Raw genomic sequence first — 13360 nt, 5'->3', positions numbered from 1 at the left:
TTATCTGGGATCTTTTCTGTGACCAGTGCTGTATATTTCCATGTCACCTTTATTTTTATAGCTGTCTTATACAACACAGGTTATGCCAAAGAAGCTTTACAGCGTTAAACAGGAAAAATAATGCTTCAATAATACAAACCAAATTCAATTCTACTGGTCCGTCCCCCCCAAAAAAAGTTATTTTCAGGTTTTATTTCCTAATTATGCTTTAATGTGTATTTAAAAATAAATTTGTATTTTGAATCATGTTTAATGTTTCCTCCTTTTTCAGAATGTTGGTAATATTATGGGTTTTCCAAATCATGTTATATGTCTATATTAAAGGGAAAGTGACTTTGTTTCTTCAGTAGAACACAAACTGAGATTTTTAACTTAAAACTTTGCAGTCTATCAGTCTTATTATAATAGAAGTGGATGGGAATCACGACTAAAACATGCAATAAAACTAAAATAAATAAAATAACCGCAGACTTATAAGTGCATTAGCGCCACCTATCTCTAAAAGGACCATTCTACAATCTCAGTTAGCAGTGTCAATGGTCCACTTGAGAGATAGGTGGCGCTAATGCACTTATAAGTCTGCGATCCACCATAAAGCATTTAAACCAGAGGACAGAACTTATATTACAGCTGTAATAATTCTTTGACACTAAATATCCATGCTTTTACTCTCGTTTCCACAAAATAATAGAAATGAATGGCTAAAAACACACGTCTTCCATCTTCATTTGACCCTCTAACACTAGCATTTTCTATTCTTTTGACTTGTTTTATTTTCATTTAAAAGAAAAAGACCCTATAATCAAACTAACGTTCCCTATTATTTTTATTTTTATTTATTATTAAAAAAAACTTGTCACAGCACTTATATTAGTGCCTTTTTGATGGTTTCGATTGCTTCTATTGTCCTCATCTGTAAGTCGCGTTGGATAATAGCATCTGATAAATGACATGTAAATATAAGTGGGCTTTTCCCATCGTTTGGTGACGTCACAGACGCAGTCGCTCTGGGAAACAGTGACAGAATGTACCATGTGGAAAAACGTCGTGACAGCATTACCATTTAAAACACTCTTCTGTGGTGCACTTGTGTGTTATTTTTATATTCATACGAATAAGAAACTGACTAAAAGACATTTGAGCCGCATCAGTGTGATGTTTGGTGGTTTTGAGGCATTGAACCCCCCCGCCCCCCCTAGCTCGTGAACGCGAATGGTTCGCTCGCTCCTTCTGTTCCGTGAACGCGCAGCATCAGCTATTCATTCAACACCAACTAAAGCGCTTAAAGTGAGTATTTCTGTTGGACGATGAGGTTGTTTATGCTTACTCATTTATTGTTATTCTTGGTTTATATGAATAAATAATACTGTGCTGAGTGTTTATCGCGCTCAAAAGCAGGTTAGACGTCTTTTCTATGTTTATTTATTAATGCAAGATCAATATCGTTGCATGAAAGAAAGCCTGTGCCTTTGTTACAGTCACTGTCATAATGGAAATACGATTAATTTGTATACAATTATTTATACAAGTGTGTTGTTTGATGGGCCTGACACCTCGATGTCCAGATGATCTTGAATAATGACGCATTCTCTTGTTAAATCCGAAGAACTCGTGGAAAACCGGATTTGCACAGATTTATTGATGTTTTTGATTTCTGGATAACACCTATTTATTTTCTGAATCAACAAAATGAATGATTAGGCTTTGAAATACACATTTTTCTTCTAATTGCACACTCATATCTGCGAGTCTTAACAGCTTCTAATGGAAAATTTGAATCAGTTCGGGAGTTCAAAGCGGGATGGCGAATCATTTGAGTCAGTTCGGGAGGTCGGAGCGGGTTCGCGAATCATTTGAATCAGTTCGGGAGTTTGTAGCGGGTTCGCGAATCATTTGAATCAGTTCGGGAGTTCAAAGCGGGATGGCGAATCATTTGAGTCAGTTCGGGAGGTCGGAGCGGGTTCGCGAATCATTTGAATCAGTTCGGGAGTTTGTAGCGGGTTCGCGAATCATTTGAGTCAGTTCGGGAGTTCGGAGCGGGATCGCGAATCAGTTGAGTCAGTTCGAAAGTTCGGAGCGGGTTCGCGAATCATTTGAGTCAGTCCGGACGTTCGGAGCGGGATCGCGAATCATTTGAGTCAGTCCGGACGTTCGTAGCAGGTTCGCGAATCATTTGAGTCAGTTCGGGGGTTCAAAGCGGGTTCGCAAATCATTTGAGTCAGTTTGGGGTCTGCGAATCATAGCTGTATATGGATAGGCATTTTTAACTAATTTAGTAGTTAGTGCTAATTACATTTTCCATGCGTGTTTAGGTGTGATATGTGAACTCGTATTATTTGTTTTAATGATGTGCCTTTTAACAGTATCAAATTCAAAAACTAAACAAATTGTGCCTAAAAAGTGCACGCATCTAGGCTAATGTAAAGTTACATGATGAAGTCATACTAGTGCGTGTGTGCATTTTGAGTGCGTTCTTTCACTGCATTATTCGGTGTATTCAAATGCATGTGAATGATCACAAAATTCAAGATATGGGGGTTAGAAAATGTATATATTTATATCATTTTATGTAGTTAATCAAAATCACACGTAGAGTGCAATTTCAGTTTTTCTCCAAAAATCAGCATGATTAAAATGTGATATTAAGTTACTACAAACAATAATTTACTTACAAATACAAAATGTTGCAGAATAATGTAATATATGAATAAATAATAGCCTAAAGAACCTTTGTGCCAAAAGGGTTCTCTCTTGTCATTATAGAACCTTTTTAGCATAAAAGTTTCTTTGGAGTTGAGTAAAGAACCCTATGGTTCTATATAGAACCCCAAATTAACCCTTTTTTCTAAGATTGTAGTAAAATCTTAGAATTTATTAGTCATTGGCTAATATTACACATCATTAGTCGCCAGAATGTAGATTTAGTCGCATATGCGATTGATTTACTCGCAATGTAGAGGGTTGAATGGATAAAATCGGCTAGGGCTGCACGATATATCGCATAAAATATTTATTGCGCATCTTGTCAGTTAAGTAGAGGTCGACCGATGTATCGGTTTTCTCGATTAATCAGCAGTGATTGTAGTTCTTTGACTGAATGCACATTTCACTTCACATTTGGTGTGAACACACCAATAGATAATACCATATTTTTTGGACATACTACCAGTCAGAAGTTTTTAAACACTAATATATTTAATGTTTTTTTCAAAGAATTCTCTTCTGCTTACCAAGCTTGCATTTATTGGATCTGAAATACAGCATCATTACTCCAGTCAATTGTAGTATAATTTTTTCAGGTTTTTTTTGAAGAACATAAAAAATAGAACCGCATTTATCTGAAATATAAATCTTTTGTAACATTGGAAATGTCTTTATCCTCACCTTTGATCAATTTAAAGCATCCTTGCTAAATAAAAGTATTAATTTCCATAATTTCTATAAAAAAATATATATACTGACTCCAAGCTTTTGTACGGTGTATAATTTTACAAAAACTTTTTATTTCCATCTATTTTATCTTTAGATCTTTCTATTCATCAAAGAATAGAACTACCATGGTATTACTATCTGATACATCACTGTACCATGTTTTTTTCACCACACTACATCTTTTCGAGAGCATGTATGAGTGAATTCCTCTAAACATTAATACTTTTATTTGTTTTATTGCTTGCCTTCGTTTGGATGAGAAGAACGTTTTGCTACATTCTGTTTGTTTGAAAGCTTTTCCTGTTTCCTGAAGGTAAGTTTAGACAAAGTTTGCATGTGGTTCATGTTATTCGACCCAATATGGGTTTGTGTGTGTTTTGTCCATTCTGAATTTGATTGTCCTTTCTTTTCCCCATCGCACTTTCAGTTTGCTTTTTATTTGTTTTCTGCTTGACGTCATTGTAAAGCTCAGTGTATTTCACGTTTAAATCTAATGCAATCATAGAATGTTTTATGTGTGTTTTATGCGCATGACATCACCAATTTGTGATTTCATAGATTACGTGGAGACATAAACTATATTGTTTACATAAAACGTAAAAATGTAAAATATGTTTTTAAAGGTTTGTTATTGCAGCCTCCTAAACTGCTGTCATTGTTGGAAGTTGAACGAATATAACGTTTTCTGTTTTATCTATGTCTTGTGCAAGAGCACTTTAAATGATATAGTAAAAATAATGACTGTCTCCAAACATGTTTCTCATATGGAAACTTATTTACACCGCAGAATAAAAATATTAAAAAGAGAATTGCGTGGTCATATCGCACAATTCAGACGTTTTTCTTAGAACTGCGAGCTATAATAATGCAGTTCGTAACTTTTTTTCCTGAATTGCGTTTTTTTTTTTTTTACATCTCGCAGTTGTATGCTATTAATTGCGGGATGTAAACATATAATTATAAAAAATCGGACTTGTGCGATATATACTCGTAATTGCGAGTTTATATCTTGCAATTATAAAATATAAACTCGCAAGTGAAAAAAAGTCTGAATTAGGAGATATAAATTGCAATTCTGAGAAGTTGTGATTGTATTAGGCCAATTTGCAATTATTTGAAAAAAGTCTGAACTATGAGTTAAAAAGTTGCAATTACCTTAATATATGCAATTAATATTTTTTTTACGTGATGGTAAAACGCTTCTATAAAAATACCCATTTTATTTAGCTATTTCGCTTTTTTTTATTTATTGTTAAGTGTTAACAGTATTAATTGGACTTTGACTATAACATGCTAAAAGTCTCTAAATTCATTGTCTACCTCCATTAAAGCTGTTATGTAGCCTATTTTTTTACGTATCCGTTTATAGTGATACACGATAGTAATACAATACATGCTTTTTTCAGCATCTTGCACCCCTTTTAAGTTCCATGTCAATTTAAATCATTAAATTGTTTAATTTGCTGTCATTTGAGCTTAAAAAAAGATTTGTGCATCGCAACATACTGTTTACACACTTCATGTTTAATGTTAACTACTGCTGTGCGACTAATTCTCCAGTTCCCTGTCACTCTCCTTTCCTCTTTTTTTCGTTTATTTATCAATATCTATCCTATATCTACCTGTGTTTCTGGATGCAAGAAAATGCGCAACAGAAGCCACAGGAGTTCTTCTTCGAATCAGTCCAGTTCTTCTGAACGGCAGCCGGACCGAACCACCGCAGATATCGAGGGGTGTTTGTCCGGCGCGACGCTGGAGGGTTTGCGATCTGAGTGTACGACGGTGTGGTTCGACCGCGTCGCGTACGAGAGAGCAGAGAGTTTTTACTACGTACGACTGTTGCAGCAGCAAAACGGCACGACCGCTCCTGCGAGTTCTAACGCAAAAAGAAACAAGCAAGAAACCTGCCGGCATGGAGAGCAAGAGGCTTGTCATCACGTTGTTCAAGCTGTGTGGGTGAATAAACCCAACTTTGACCGAGCCGAGAGCAAGTTTGTGGGCCGCGTTCCCAACCAACCGAGATCTCTCCAACTGCAGCCGACCAACTGCGACGAAGGCTACCAATCGCAAACCCCGACTCCGCCCACACCGGCTTCCAGACCAATCAATGGCCTCCCTTGCTTGCCACCGCCTCCAATGGGGGTGTGGCTACAGAAACCTCTTTTTGATAAAGCCGAGGCGACTTTTTATCAGAAGCTGTACGGCCGGAGCTCTCCACCGAGAAACGCCGAAACAAGCAGCGATGAGTCCAACTCTAAACGGCGGAATAACACGCAAAAAAAACCTGTGGTTTGCGATCGGCGTGACTCCGACGACATCACCACCAATCAGGGAACGGCGCGCTTCTATTTCCTGCATGCCGACAGCGAGAGGGTGTGGCTAGATCATGGTCGCTATGTGGAGGTGGAGACTCGTTTCTATGAAGGAGCTGTGGAGAGATCCGATAAAACATCTATAAACCATTGTACCCAGAAGCTGAAGAAGTATGAAACGATACTCGAGAAAATACACTTCCCTCACACACTGTAGTTAATTAGTCAGTTCACCACCAAATTAAAGTTCTGTCATTTTACAAATCATGTTGCTCCAAACCTGCATGGCTTTTGTTTCTTGAACATCATATGAATCGCCGTCTTATGTGTGTCATGGCGAAAAGTGAGTCAAACGGGTTTGGAATGACATAAAGGCTTGTGCATGACAGAATCACTTTAAAATTACATTTTACAGGTAACTATCGATCTCACCCATTGCATTTACACACGAAATGTTAACAATCTTTCCCAGTTCTCCTGTGCACCATCTTCATGTCATCGCATATTTTTGTCATGATTCGTATTTCTTTGGGGTTTTTTATGTTCATTGTTGTTGTGTTTATCCATTGTGTTGGCTAGGAAGAGTCATTTGTCTGAATTCAGTTCATTTGGGTTTCTTTATTTGTGTGGTTAATGCCATTTTTGTTGTGTTTGTCATTTTTGCATGGTTTCATTAATATGCTTGTATTATTTGTAGTGTTATGTTCATGCACCAGTTTTGGGGAGTTAATTAACGATGTTATTTTATTTATTTATTTTTTATGTATTTTAAATTTTTGACATTTTTATTCGTTTTATTGTTTTTCAATGTCTGCCTAGTTTTTTTATTTTATTGTTTCGTTTTTGTTATTTTAGTACATCAAGTTCAACGAAATGAAAACAAGCCATTTTGCTTCACCAAGTAGCTGAAATAAAATGAATAAATAAAATAAATAAGCATGATGATAATAAAAATGTTGTTGTTAGTATATAAAAATATTAAAATAAATCAAAATTTCCCTGTTTATTTAAGAAACAAATATGATAATTCTTAATTTTTCCTTTTTTATAATTTTCAAATGTTACATTTTGGCTTATTTTTTGGCAAAATAGTTTTTATTTTTTCATTCTGATGAATTAGTAATTTATTTTATTATTATTATTATTTTTTTATATGTCCATATAGTTTTTTTTAATAATCTTTATTATTTTTTTTTATTTTTTTTTTGTTATTTAAGCACACCTAGTTAAACTTAATGCAAATGAGAAATGTTGCTTTGGCAAGTATCTAAAATAAAATAAGATTTTTCTTGATGGTTTTAGTTTTACTTAACTATAATAATAACCATTAGCATTAAAAAATTCACTCCCAAACACTGTTGCGCGCCACAGTTCAGTCTCAGACATCCTTTATTCTCACCAAAGCCATATAACTATAAAATCACATCACAGGTCTGTAGCAGCACATTTCCGAAATGTGAATGTTTAAGATGTGTGTTTTAGTGTTAGTGATGTTGTTAGAGCTCTCGTGTGTGTTTTACAGCATGACTGCAGCGGAAGGTTTGGTGCAGGAGAGGATCTGGTTCGATAAGCCACGTTATGATGAAGCCGAACGGCAATTTTACGCGCGGATGAACGGACCCACACAGCACAAACAAGTAATAAACGTACTATTGCAACTATTGCATCAGTATGTACAGCATATGATCTAATGCCGCGGTTCCACATGTGCATTTACTTATTTTTATGAATTTGGCAGATGCATCTTTTAAGCATGCTTTTATCCGAAGGGACTTAGATTTGCACGAACTCATGCCCTTACTGTTGCTAGTGCCATATTACGCTGTTAAAAGCTGCAGAAGCACTGTTTGTTCCAACACACACACACACACAGAGTGAAGTTTGTCTCTTGTCTCAGGACACTGGAGCTAACAGCATCCTTCAGGACATCGCTAGAGCACGAGAAAACATCCAGAAATCTCTCGCAGGGGTGAGTCGACGGAAAAACCAGTCTTGCTCTTTTCTAGGACTGCGCGATTTACGGGAAAAATCTAAATGTTGTTTAATTTATTTACTTGTTTATTTATTGCTTGTTTTTTGACTTTGCACAATTTGAATATATATATATATATATATATATATATATCTATATATATATATATATATATATATATATATATATATATATATATATATATATATATATATTGAATTATCTATCATTATATATTACTATAATAATAATAGTGTTGTTACAAAATTACAAATATTAAAATAATATTATTATTTTACTGTAAAATAAATCAGTATTTAAAAAATAATACCGTGATCATTTTATTAACTAAAATTACAATAAAATCTGTCTTAATTAGAAATATAATAATTATAATAAGTGTTGTTGTCATTAACTAAACATAATACAAAAAACTGAGTATTTAAGAAATAATATAATGACGATTATTGTATTTTACAGTACTGAATTGTAAAATTACAGTAAAAATATGTCTTGATTAGAAATTAAATAATAATGTTAAAACAAGAAATGTTATTTAAAACTATTAGTATTTTAGAAAAATAATAATATGATGATGATAAGTTTATTTTACAGTACAACAGTAAAATGACGACTGGCTGAATTCTTTGAGCTTTATTTTGCCCTTTAACTATGTTTAAATCACAATCGCGATTGTCTTTTGCAACCCTTCAAGGTCACGTTTCACCCCAAAATTAAACGAAAAAAATAAAATAATTAATGCAATTAAAAAATAAATAAATAAGATAAACCTCTAGATTTGTTGCTTGTTTGAATGGTTCCGCAATTTATTACACTATTTATTACGGTTGCTTATAGTGTTTGTTACTGAGTAGAAATATTAAAATAAGAAATATTATTTTTGTAATTTAATAAAAATGGAGTTCCAGGTCTTCTCTCTTAAATCCTCTGTTCTCTTCCTTCATCTGCACTTTCCTCATAAATGATCTCTTCTGTAGCTGAAGACAACCTTGCAGCCAAGTAGAGGCTCCGCCCCTAAAATATCAAACCCCTCCCACCGCTCGTCTCCTGTAAGTGTGTGTGTGACACAGACACACACCAAAGCAGCTCACGCCTGAGTTGGCCAGTGTGTGATGCGTGTGCATGCGTGTTGTTGTAGAAAGTTTGAGAAGATATCTGTGATGCATGCATTTCTGTGTGGATTCAAGTTTCTGGTGTGAAATGAAACTTTTATTTAACGGGTAATTTTTTAAGGTTTTATTTGAGCTATAATATTGATATTACAGACTACAATATTTATGGTCATTTCAACCAAATAATTTTTTTAATCAAGTTAAAATAATCATGAAAAAATAGAATAGTTATAGTTATTTTTGTATGCATGTATTTATTTTTTATTTATTTATTTATTTTACTTTTTAGTATATACACATCAATATAGAGTTAATGAAAAACTAATAATTAATTTAATCGTAAAAACCTAAATGTATAATTTTAAAATAAAAACAATAAAATTAAAACAACAACATTGTAAAAATATAAATTAAGAAATATTCTAACAAAAATTGTATTTACCTAATATTTAAATCATAAAAATGCGATATTAAAATAAAATAAAAAACATTTTAAAATGCAAACAATAAAAATAAAACACACACACAAACACGAAATTAAACTTTTAATTTAATTGCATGTCACGTGACCAATAAACAACACCAGAGAACATTAAACATATGAATGTGTTGATAAATTATAAAAATATTATCTTAAAATGTTTGGCTAACAAAAAAATAAAACAATATACCAATACATAATCACAACCAACCAACAATATTTACCTACAAACTTACAGAAACATCTTTGAACATTTGTTTGAGGTCACAAATGAATTATTGCATTTTTTTTTAATCATGGAAGGAATCACAGAAAGTGAACAACTGAATCTAATTAAACTTACCAACCTCAATTATAAAAACAAAACATGTGTAAAGCGTTGCATGTTCTGAGATAATAGTGAAATATATGTTGTGTGTTGCATTAAAATAGTGTAGTAATAGACTGTAGTAGTGTTTGTGTGTACACCTGATTCTCTCACTTTGTGTGGTTGTGTATCGGAGCAGGGGCTGATGGGACGTGTGTGTGTGTGTGTGTGTGTGTTTAGAGCGGTGGAGACGGTGCTGCTGATTACGGGGAGCTCAAGGCTCGCATGAAGAACCTGGAACTGGAGAACCAGAGTCTACACAAAGGTGTGTGTGTTCAGAGATTCTCATAGTTTTGTATTTGTTTTTGCGTCAGGATGGAAATCGGAAAGAATGTAACCATCCTAATTCACAATCTGGTTCCATTTTATGTTTCTTTTGGTCATTTTGAGAAGGAATGAATGGACAGTGCTTAGAACTAAAGAATTAACTAGCCTTAAAAGACTAGAAAATTGTTCATTCTTCTGATTTCTACAGGACATTACTAATCCAATTTGTACTATAAATCAAAATAAATTATTAAAAAAAAATTGTATTAAATAACATCTTAAATGTTTGCATGCATTGTAATATTTATATGCTATTGTAGATTTTGTTAGTATTTTGAATTAGCTTTTATTTTTATAATTTGTTTTCATTTAAATTTTAGTTAAATATTTGGTAATTTTACTGTGCCCATATATACTATTTTATTGGTATTATTATTATAATTTTATTTATTTATATAATATTAAAGTTTGTATTCGTGTTTTGAATTAGCTTTTATTTTCATTTTAATTTGTTTAATTTTTAGTAGTTTTGCTATGTGCTTTTAAATGCTTTTTATATTTTTTTGTATTACATTTATTGTTTATTTATATACTATTCTACTTTGTATTAAAGTTTTTTTTAGCTTTATTTTCTCTTTTCAGTGTCATTTTATTTAAATGTTTAGTAATTTTACTAAGTGCTTTTATACAGATTTCATCTTATTGTTTAACTTATTACTATTATTGTTAATTATTTACTTTTACAGTTTTATTTTCAGTTTCCAATTAAATTTTATTGTACGTTTTATTCATTTTTACTAATTTATTTTTTATAAATTATATTTTTTACTGCTGTAGTTATTTTATTCATATATTATTATAGTCATTATTAATATTAGCTTTTATTTTTAGTTTTCTTTTTAATTTAAGGGTAGTTTTTTTTGTTATTTTATTTTTTATTAGTTTGTTCCTTTTACATATTACTGTTTAGGTTTAATTTGTTTTTATTTCAGTTTCAGTCTAGTTTATTTATTTATTTATTTTTCAAAGAAATTTTAGTGATTCAAGGTAATTACATAAAATTATTTAGTTTTTTTAATCTGATACTTCTATTTTTTTTATAAAAAAAAAAAAAAGAAATGTATTTTTTTTTTTTTTTTAGTTTTGGTTAACGATAACAACATTGTTTGCATGCATTGAACATTTATTCCCTCTTTACCTCTCTTAATCCCATGCATTATATTTAGTTGTACCGAAACAAAATTTTATGAAATAAAACATAATATTTACTTTGACGTCTGGGGGTGGTGATGTCATAATATCTGCATAAGAGCCGTCATTTATTTTCATTTTGCCTAATCATCTGCAAGAACTTGTTTACTTGTTCTCATTGTGTTTGTCAGTGGTGGAGGATCTGCGTTCTGCTCTCAGTAAGATGGAGAGTCGTGTGTCAGCACTGGAGAAGCGGTCGATAAGGCCAGCCGTTAATGGAACAAGTCCCGCCCCTCCCCAGAAAGCCCCGCCCACTCCGGCGAAAGAGGAGGAGGAAGATGAGGATGAGGATGACATCGACCTGTTCGGCAGCGATGAAGAGGTGGACAAGGAGGCCGAGAGACTGAAAGAGCAACGACTGCAGGAATACGCCGCCAAAAAAGCCAAAAAAACTGCCCTCATCGCGAAGTCATCCATCCTGTTAGACGTCAAACCGGTCAGTATTTTTAATTTGTTGACACATGATTTGTTGACACAAATGTAATTTATTCTGAAGCAGTCTCATCAGTGCTATTTCAGGTATTATTTTAATCTGCATATTTTTGACATTTGCCTTAAATTGATTGCTGTTACACTATGAAGGACAATAAACCAATTAAACCAAACTAAACCAATTAAATGTACATTACATTTGATCAATACATTCAGTTAGAATAATAAGACACTATATGGTTGTTCCTATTCAAAAGAAATCAGTATCAACAAACTCAATATGTCCAAATGCATAAATAATGTTATTAGATTAATGTCTAACTTTTTGACATAAAAATATGAAATGTTTGAAAAATTCAATGATACTTTCAACGATACGTTTCAATGATACGTGGCAAGTCACTGTCTTAATGAGTGAATCATTGATTCAACCGATTCATTCAAATGGCTGATTCATTCAATAAATGAAGCAAGTAATCGTTTTTATAAATGACTCACTGAATCATTGACTCGTTCAAAACTGAATCATTTAGTAACGAAAGACAGTTGTGTTGCTGGGAGATGCTGTGGCTTTGCTTGAACTATTTTTGTTAGCGAAATGGAGCAAAAACTATCCACAATGTGTCTAAAATGTAAGTAAGTTTATTTAAATAAAGTTGTATAAAATCAATATCACATTTGCAATCGAGCTAAAAGTCAGGAAAACATCACTATTTGTTGTGTAATGTTGCAGATTTTGTATAGCACTTTTGTATAGACTTCAATGCTCTGTCGGTCCAATAGAGGGCGCAACAGGATAATGAATCTTTGAAGGACTTCCCTATTTTCAAATGGCTTAAATCTTTCTGGCAATGCTTCTCAAGGTTTTTTTTGTTTGTTTGTTTGTTTGTTTTTCTTCTGGCATTCACAGTGGGATGACGAGACGGACATGGCGAAGCTGGAGGAGTGTGTGCGGTCAGTGCAGGTGGATGGGTTGCTGTGGGGAGCCTCCAAACTGGTTCCTGTGGGTTACGGCATCAAGAAACTGCAGATCAACTGCGTGGTGGAGGACGACAAGGTGGGAACAGACTTCCTCGAGGAGGAGATCACCAAGTTTGAGGACTATGTGAGTAACGTTCACATAAACTGTGCGCTTCATTCTTCAAATCTTCTTTACACGTGTGTTTTGTGTTGCAGGTTCAGAGTGTGGATGTTGCGGCATTCAACAAGATCTAACACACACAAAAACAGTCACATGCTACTGCAGCTGGATGAATATCAGTTAATAAAGCTGCTTAAATGTATTTGTTTGTCTTGGTCTCTGTCTTTGATATTCATGCATCTTGTTAAACGTTTTTATGATACAAATGAGAATTACAGTCAACATTGACATTGTTTAAGAGCTATGCGTTTGTGATCCTGAGATCCATTGCTGTTTTTTTTTTTTTTTTGTAATTGATAGCCTGAATGTACTGTAAGTCGCTTTGGATAAAAGCGTCTGCTAAATGCATACATTTTATTGTATTTAATTTTAATGAAAAAAAAAATAAAATAAAAAATTGGCGAGCCACCCAGGAGGTAAACCGCGGTTTGATTATTATTATTATTATTATTTGATTGTTTAAATCTTTACGTGCTCCTTGGTGCATTTTAATGCAGCATAATGCATTCCTTATACCTGCTTGTGAGAGAAGCTCTTGTTCTCAAGATCTATTGGTATTAAGATAAATAGAT

At 33.2% G+C, this 13360-nt stretch overlaps 2 protein-coding genes across 9 annotated transcripts in view; both read left to right on the top strand.

Moving 5' to 3' along the window:
- LOC113068554 (gephyrin-like) overlaps positions 1–13360 on the top strand; it is a 1122288-nt gene that overhangs the window by 435003 nt on the left and 673925 nt on the right. The gene's annotated exons all lie outside the window — the stretch shown is intronic.
- LOC113068566 (elongation factor 1-delta-like) lies at positions 1134–12930 on the top strand. Of its 6 annotated transcripts, XM_026241337.1 has the most exons (10): positions 1204–1287; positions 3696–3745; positions 5074–5915; positions 7267–7381; positions 7642–7713; positions 8715–8786; positions 9878–9962; positions 11347–11651; positions 12558–12752; positions 12824–12930. In XM_026241337.1, exons 3-10 carry the CDS (start codon positions 5077–5079, stop codon positions 12860–12862), a joined length of 1722 nt encoding a protein of 573 aa, XP_026097122.1. In that variant the 5' UTR covers positions 1204–1287; positions 3696–3745; positions 5074–5076; the 3' UTR covers positions 12863–12930. The 6 variants fall into 6 exon arrangements, with proteins under 6 accessions (XP_026097123.1, XP_026097125.1, XP_026097120.1 ...); XM_026241335.1 differs by lacking the exon at positions 3696–3745 and having other exon boundaries at positions 1198–1287; XM_026241339.1 differs by lacking the exon at positions 5074–5915 and having other exon boundaries at positions 1220–1287.

The sequence above is a fragment of the Carassius auratus genome, linkage group LG45M (genome assembly GCF_003368295.1).
Source record: "Carassius auratus strain Wakin linkage group LG45M, ASM336829v1, whole genome shotgun sequence".
NCBI lineage: Eukaryota > Metazoa > Chordata > Actinopteri > Cypriniformes > Cyprinidae > Carassius > Carassius auratus.
This window is presented reverse-complemented; position numbering and strand designations above follow the sequence as displayed.